Source organism: Danio rerio, chromosome 1 (genome assembly GCF_052040795.2).
Source record: "Danio rerio strain M-AB ecotype USA chromosome 1, GRCz13ab, whole genome shotgun sequence".
In the NCBI taxonomy this organism is placed as follows: Eukaryota; Metazoa; Chordata; class Actinopteri; order Cypriniformes; family Danionidae; genus Danio; species Danio rerio.
Genome location: NC_141021.1, coordinates 59,351,869 through 59,359,540, shown reverse-complemented (window position 1 = coordinate 59,359,540; position 7,672 = coordinate 59,351,869). Strand labels below are relative to the sequence as shown.

Here is a 7,672-nt window from a genome sequence, read left to right as displayed (position 1 = left end):
TTTAACTGTCGCATGGATTGCGGCATCAAATTCAGAGCTCCTATTGTGTTGTGTTGAAGCTCATTGCAGTTGTTGTCAGAGTGAAGGAAAGTGTCTGAAATCTTCTGAGACTGCCAGAACTTCATAAGAGGGAAAATCTGATCACAACGGGCACTCAGCAGCTGTCTGTGAACATGTCAAACCAACAAAATCTCACGGCAATTAGTAACTTTTTGATTTAGTGGCTAATTCGTATGAATTTGTACGATCTAATTTGTACAATTTAGTATGATTTGCTCATCCCCCAATGATGGTTGGGTTTAGGGGTGGGGTTAGGTGCCACGCCTCCTTTATAAAATCGTACAATTTCGTACGACTAAACTCGAATTCATAATAAACGAAATAAACGAATTCATATGAATTAGCCACTAAACTGGCAAAACGTAAAATACTTACGTTTTCTCGTGAGATCAAGCTGGTCAAACCAACTAAGATCACAGATTTTAGCCAAGGATTTCAGGAATCTTTTAGGATTTAGCTAATTTGTCTCACAGTGTGAGCAGGGCTTTATTCAGAGTATTTTCTTAATCATGTTAAAATAGGATTATGGAATGGAATTAGATGGAAATGCTGCTTTATTCACAAATTTTTTATGCCACATTCATGTTTTGAGCATGAATCTAATTCATATGTCTGGATGGATGTTAATCAAATGGGATTTAAAGCAGTAAGAATATGTTTGATTCATGGCAAAAGTCTCAGGAAATATTTTTTAAGTCTTGAAGACAAACAGGTCAGTCAAAAAAATGTTTCCGGGGGGAAATTCCTCACAAAAAATAGGAGGAAACAGAGAGACTTTTGGTTTGTTTCTCTTTCTTCTGACTGACTACTCAGATTTCAAATGTATTTATTTGTACAGCGCTTTTCACAATAATTATTGCATCAAAGCAGCTTTGCAAAAGGTGCACATTATTGCATTACAATCAGATTAAGTACCAATCAAATATAAGTTAATATATACAGACATAGCTAAACTGTATATATATAGTATATACAGTAGGTGATGTCCATGTGTACATGTTCAGTGAAGTGCACCAATGAAGTTCATGTCAAACATGAGTGCCTGGCTGTTTTTGTTGTAATATAATCCTCTGACCTTATGCACATGACACTGCTTGTTTAATGTTCACAGTCATGATTTGACCTGAATGCGCTAAATAAATGTGGAGTTCAGGGCAAACTGATTGATAATATGTGAAGACAGTAAATGCTGTTTCTGCATGGGTTATTTAAACCACATTTTGTAAAATATGGACTAACCCAAACACTCGGTTAACTTGAGTACCATAAATTTCATTTTTAAAAATGAACCAAGTGTTGGTTTAGTCTGTATTACACCAAAAATTGGGTTGAAATTCCAAAGCATTTTTAGACTCTATGGTATTTTCTACTTTATTTTTCACATTTGACTGCTGCATTTGGGTTGTGTTTTGCTGTCGTTGCGTTGTTTTATTAAAAAGAGTTAAGCTGCGGTCACACTGCACTTTTCTCCTCATAGACTTTCATTCATACACATGCGAATGCATCAGACCGGAAACGCAAGCTTGTGCAAAGTTTCGCAATTTGCTGCATTGGAAAGTTTGGTGACGTGTGACTTGTAAAATTGCATCACGTGACTGCGTGAGACAATAGTAGATCATAACATGACGTCTGGGTGCAAAAAATTTTATATGGAGCAGTCACTTGCTTTTTTAAATGTCTAATCACTCTAGTTTAATCTCGTCCCTTTTTGCTGCAATGTTCAAAAGAATTTCCAACACAATCTCACGGCAATTCGTAACTTTTTCATTTAGTGGCTAATTCGTATGTATTCGTACGATCTAATTCGTACAATTTAGTACGATTTGCTCATCCCCCAATGAGGGTTGGGGTTAGGTGCCACGCCTCCTTTTTAAAATCTTACCATTTCGTACGACTGAACTCGTACAAATTCATATGAATTAGCCACTAAATTGGCAAAACGTAAAATACTTACGTTTTCTCGTGACATCAGGCTGGAATTTCACATGCTCAAATTCTAGTGTGACTGCGGCTTTATTAGCATGTGGTGTCCTCTATAGATTTGAAATTGTAAAAAATCTAACACTCAAAAAAAAGTTGTGTTATCATAATTGGATAAAATATGGACAAACCCAAAGTTCTATTAAATTAAATTTAAATGACACTTTATAACCAAATGGTTGGGTTTGTCTATATTTGACCCAACCTTGGGTTACAATAGCCAAATTTTTTTAAATATAATGATATTCATAGCATGTGGTGTAGATTTCAAATGTAAAAAAAAAAAAAAAAAAAAGTACATAAAAAAATGTCTCTGACCAAACATTGGGATTTATATGGACAAACCCAAAGTCCGGTAATTTTTTCAATTAAATTTAAATGACACTTTATGACCCAATGGTTGCATTTGTCCATATTTAACCATTTTTTATGTAAGATTGACAGTTTTTTAATCTAAAACACATTAAATCCTATTTATTAACATCCATAAATCTGCTCGTCATGCTCATTTGGAATGCAGCATTTTTCTTCAGAGAGTGTGTTGTGGGTGTTTCCCCATATTAAAGGCAGGATGCAGTGAAGACTATATAAGTTCCTCTTTTTCAGTTCATATTCAGATGAACCGTGGATCTGAGTGACTGCAGGAGGCAAAATGTCATCAAGTGGAGAAGGTCAGTCTAAACTAATCTAACATCCACTAATCTAACAAACACTCACAGACTAGACAGCTAGGACAGGAATTCTGCACTATTGATTACGTTCAAATACTGTAAATATACTACATTATTAACCCTTCTGTCAAATGTATGGTTATTATGGTTATGGTTTTGTAGATGTTTTTCATATGCCTTTTATTAACCTTTTTCACAGTATATTCATAAACATGCACTCATCTCAGGTAGAGAGTTTGTTGATGTGACATAAAGCAAATGTTTTCAAATGTTTGGCATTTATTGTGACTCTGTGCTTCTCATTTTGGTCATTATTAAAGATGAAGACTATAAAGACAATTATGAAGATGATGATGGTGATGTAGATGATGAGGTGGAGGAAGATGAAGATGAGGATGAAGAAGATGATGATGAGGAAGATGAAGATGAGGAAGATGATGAGGACATAGAAGATGAGGAAGAGGAGGAGGAAGATGATGATGAGGAGGAGGAGGAGGAAGAAAATGAAGATGAGGAAGATGATGATGATGTTGAGGAGGAAGAAGAAGATGACGACGACGACGACGACGATGATGATGATGATGATGAAGATGAAGAAGATGAAGATGGTGACAAGATCTCCGGTATGTAGATATGTACATATTACAGTGATTTAACAGCTGAATGTGCCTCTATATCTAGTATATTCAGTATGTTCTGACTGCAGTTTAAGATATTAAACAGCATACATTTATTTAAAAAATGTCATTAAATTATAAATAAATTATATTTGGCCCCGCCCATGGCTGTACCATAATTAGCATACCTGCCATATTTAAGTCACATTAAACAGGCCCCGCCCACGACTCTTGTCAGATATTCTGAACTTGCTCCGCCCATGACTGCGCCATAAATAGCATATACATGCCCTAAGTAAGTCACATTAAACAGGCCCCGCCCACGACTCTTGATGGACACTGCTATAGTAGCATAGACCTGCCTTGAGTCAGACATTCTGAACTGGCTTTGCCGATGACTGTGCAATAATTAGCATAGACCCACCCTGTGTAAGTTATATTAAACAGGCCCTGCCCATGACTGTCCCATATTAGCATAAAGCCGCCCTGAGTGAGTCACACTAACAAGTCCTGCTCATGATAGATTATTGTACTGCAGTATAAGTTTAGATTCGCCCTAAATGAGTCACTTTACAGAGGCCACGCCCATTATCGTATTCGCCTTGTTAGCATAAACCCGCCCAGTCACACTGAACTTGCCCCGCCCATGACTGTTTATGATGTTGACAGTACTTTTGGTTTACTTTAACTCTTTTGTGTATACAGATATCATCGCAATGGGCTTAAGCGATCTCGCTGTCTCCAAAATGCCAGGTGAGCAATTTCTGAATTGAAAGAAATGCTTGTAAAGCCATACATGAGCATTAATGTTTCACTTTAGGTTTCTAAATACTCTTATCAGTAGTATTCATTTCTAAATAAATGAGGCTCACTGGATATTGTGTCTCATACATGCATTCTACCAAGATAACGCCTTCAATATCATTGAACATCAATTTAACATAAACTTTTCCCACCCATGTGTAAAGATGAGCTGGTGTATAAGAAAATGCAAAAGGAAATCCGGAAAATGAAGGAGTCAGGGGTCGAAAAAGCTGTTATTATTGATGGTACAAAGGCTATGATGCGTAAGATTAAGAAGAAAACACAAAGAAAAAACGCAGCTGCAGCTGGTACAAAGGCTACGATGCCGAAAACCCAGAAGAAACAAACGAAGATAAAAGCCACTGCAGCTGGAACAAATGCTGCGATGCCGAAAACCCAGAAGAAACAAACAAAGAAAAAAACTGCTGCAACTGGTACAGATACTACGATGCCGAAAGTCCAGAAGAAAAAAACAAAGAAAAAAGCAGCTGCAGGTGATACAAAGGCTACGACGCCTAAAACCCACAAGAAAAAAACTAAGAAAAAAGCCACTGCAGCATCTCATTAAATGTTTAGCTCAACAGTTTTTATTTTTATCATTTATGTTATTGTTATCATTATTATTAGTAATTGAACCTGAAAATACATTGGTCACTTCTTCAGCACTTTCAGTACTTGTGTTTTACCCAACCTGATCACATGAGGAAATGTAACTATTTTACCTTTGTGAGTTTAGTGGCTAATTCGTACAAGTTCAGTCATACGAAATGGCTCCTAAACCCAATCGTCATTAGGGATAAGCAAATCGTACTAAATTGTGCGAATTAGATCATACAAATTAGCCACTGATTCAAGTTAGGAAATGCCTTGAGAATATGTTGGATGTACCAATCACTCTGCGTAAGCAAAACTGTAGATCATTTAACACCATATATACATAAATCCACATGTAGTTAAAGTCAAAATGATTCGCTTAACTCTGAATTGTTTTTTTCTCTCTCAAATGTTATAAACCAGTGTTAGACATAGACTTGCATAATAACTCTAACTTGCCTAATTAACCTAGTTAAGCTATTAAATGTCACTTTAAGCTGAATACTAGTATCTTGAAAAATACTGTGCAAAAAAATACAATGCTGAAGTCAAATATTTTGCTTTGAAAATGTGTGTTACGTGCTGGAACACTGTCTTTGTTTTGGTTGTTTTAACCCATCTAAAGCCAGTTTAGCTAATTGTATTTCAGCCTTCATCGAAAACAGAATATTAGATTCCTTCAGTCAGGAAGGTTCTCAAAATGTATGCGTCTGCAACTGAAAATGTGACCTCTTGTGGACAGTAGCAGACTCTGAAACGAGACGCAGATTCAGAGTTCCACGTGGGGTGGTTATTAATTAGCAAATAATATAAATATTAGGAATGTAAACATTAGGTGAACAGATTACATTGCAACCTTGTGTGCTAACAACACGCTATGTGACGAGATTTGCAGTGATCAGCAATTTGGATGTTTGCACTAGACAAAACAGAACAGATATGTAAATACAGCCATTCAGAAGCACAGAATAGTGCACTCACTGCACTCCAACAACATGGTAGGGTTTGTAATATAATGAACTCATCATTATCATCATATGTACCTGCTGAATAATTGATATTTGTTGGCACTGAGTCTCAGTTCTAAAGTTCAGTTTCAAACTGTTTATTTTACTTTATTTATCTGCTGCTGCTGCTTTCAGTAGTATGGCAATACATGTCATGTAAAATGCCATTCAAACATGCATTGTTAGCACTCTCGTCAATCTGCCTACCTGCACTTGCATGGACTCAGAGGAGGATCCGAGTGAAAATGTGGGTTGATCCAGGAATGCACTACTTAATTTAACCACTGGGTGTCAAACTTACATACTGCACCTTAAAACGGGGAAAAAGAGGGGGGCTAATAATTCAGGAGGGTGAATAATTCTGACTTTAACTGTGCATATATGCAATTGCATAAAGCTAAACACAAACTCAGCTTTTTAAGACATTTTACGCAAGACATCCTCATGTAGTGCTGAGTGTCAATGTTTTTAAATCAGTGTTGACAGTTTGCAGTTTTTTTTTTGCAAATTAGTAAAGATTTCAGTCTTTTTGAATCTTTAAAAAAATGAATCCAACAATAGCTAAATAATAATGAAATAAATACATGAATAATTAAAAAATACTGTAAAAGGGCAAATGTTTTAAGCACACTGATTATAAAGCATAATGCATTTATTTGTTCTGCTGCAATAAATGGTTTATGGGTTTATGAGTGTTGTCTTCAGTCAAATAACAGCTTGTTATATTTTCTACAAAGTGGTGAATTAAATAAATTTAAGTTTTTATAATCAATACTTGTTCGTTTTTAGTTGTTTAATTAGTATTTTGATTTGTATTTGCTCTGATTCTTACGTCTTCTGCATTTTTTGTGTGTTTCTAAATAAAAACTTTCCTGAAAATCAGACTTTTTGTTTTCAGTTGATTCCCTATAGAGTATATAGACCCACACAGAATTATATATATATGCAGTATGTTTCCTCTAATTTATTATTACTCTAATGTTGGAAGTATGAGTAAAGTAATTTAATCGCCTAGCAACTGTGCAAACAGTGTGACAGTAAAGTAATAAAGGGTTATATTTAACACCTTGTTGTGTGCACACTAAGTACTGCACACAAGATCTCCAGTGATCTAGCCTGTGCCAAATTATTGAACTACAACTCCCATAATGGGAAGTGCACGCACACACCTATTCTTGATCCCCCCTGATTATACACACACAGCTGGAAGCTCATCAAGGACTAATCAGATGGACCATAAAAACAGTGCGCACGCACACACATACACACACCTCATTGCTAAGTCTTGTTTATTTCCTGTAGCATTACAAACCATTTTTCATTTGTTTGACCCCGACTACTCTTTTGGATTGCCCTTAAACTTGCTGCTCCCTCCTATTTGGATTGTTTGTCTGTGCTCAAATGAATAAAGACACCACATAGTGGATCCTCAACCCTGTTGTCAGAATTGTTTGTTACATAAAGTATATTTTACAACAATGTAATTAAATGCATCAGAGTTTAATTCTATATGCAATGCTCTGTAAGTGGTGATACAGTGGTGCAGTAGGTTGTGCTGTCACCTCACAGCAAGAAGGTCGCTGGTTCGAGCCTCAGCTGGGTCAGTTGGCGTTTCTGTGTGGAGTTTGCATGTTCTCCCAGCGATCGCGTGGGTTTCCTCCAGGTGCTCCGGTTTCCCCCACAGTCCAAAGACATGGGGTACAGGTGAATTGGGTAAGCTAAATTGTCCGTAGTCTATGAGTGTGAATGAGTGTGTATGGATGTTTCCCAGAGATGGGTTGCAGCTGAAAGGGCTTCCGCTGTGTAAAAACATGTGCTGGATAAGTTGGCGGTTCCGCTGTGGTGACCTGGATAAATAAAGCAACTAAGCCGAAAGGAAAATGAATGAATGAATGAATAAACGCTCTGTTAAGATTGTCTAATTTCGAGACAGATGAAG

General features: G+C 36.5%; 1 protein-coding gene across 1 annotated transcript; it reads left to right on the top strand.

Moving 5' to 3' along the window:
- Positions 1-2,655: 2,655 nt before the first annotated feature.
- On the top strand, positions 2,656-6,607 carry LOC137496010 (uncharacterized). The gene is made up of 5 exons (XM_087238281.1): positions 2,656-2,711; positions 3,032-3,334; positions 4,034-4,081; positions 4,297-5,926; positions 6,220-6,607. Exons 1-4 carry the CDS (start codon positions 2,693-2,695, stop codon positions 4,698-4,700), a joined length of 774 nt encoding a protein of 257 aa, XP_087094407.1. The 5' UTR covers positions 2,656-2,692; the 3' UTR covers positions 4,701-5,926; positions 6,220-6,607.
- The last annotated feature ends 1,065 nt before the right edge of the window (positions 6,608-7,672 follow it).

What these genes read in the sequence shown, in the direction of transcription:
- LOC137496010 (XM_087238281.1), top strand. An exon ending in AGATGGTGACAAGATCTCCG is followed by an intron (nt 3,335 to 4,033) that starts GTATGTAGATAT and finishes TTGTGTATACAG; the next exon opens with ATATCATCGCAATGGGCTTA. An exon ending in CGCTGTCTCCAAAATGCCAG is followed by an intron (nt 4,082 to 4,296) that starts GTGAGCAATTTC and finishes CCATGTGTAAAG; the next exon opens with ATGAGCTGGTGTATAAGAAA.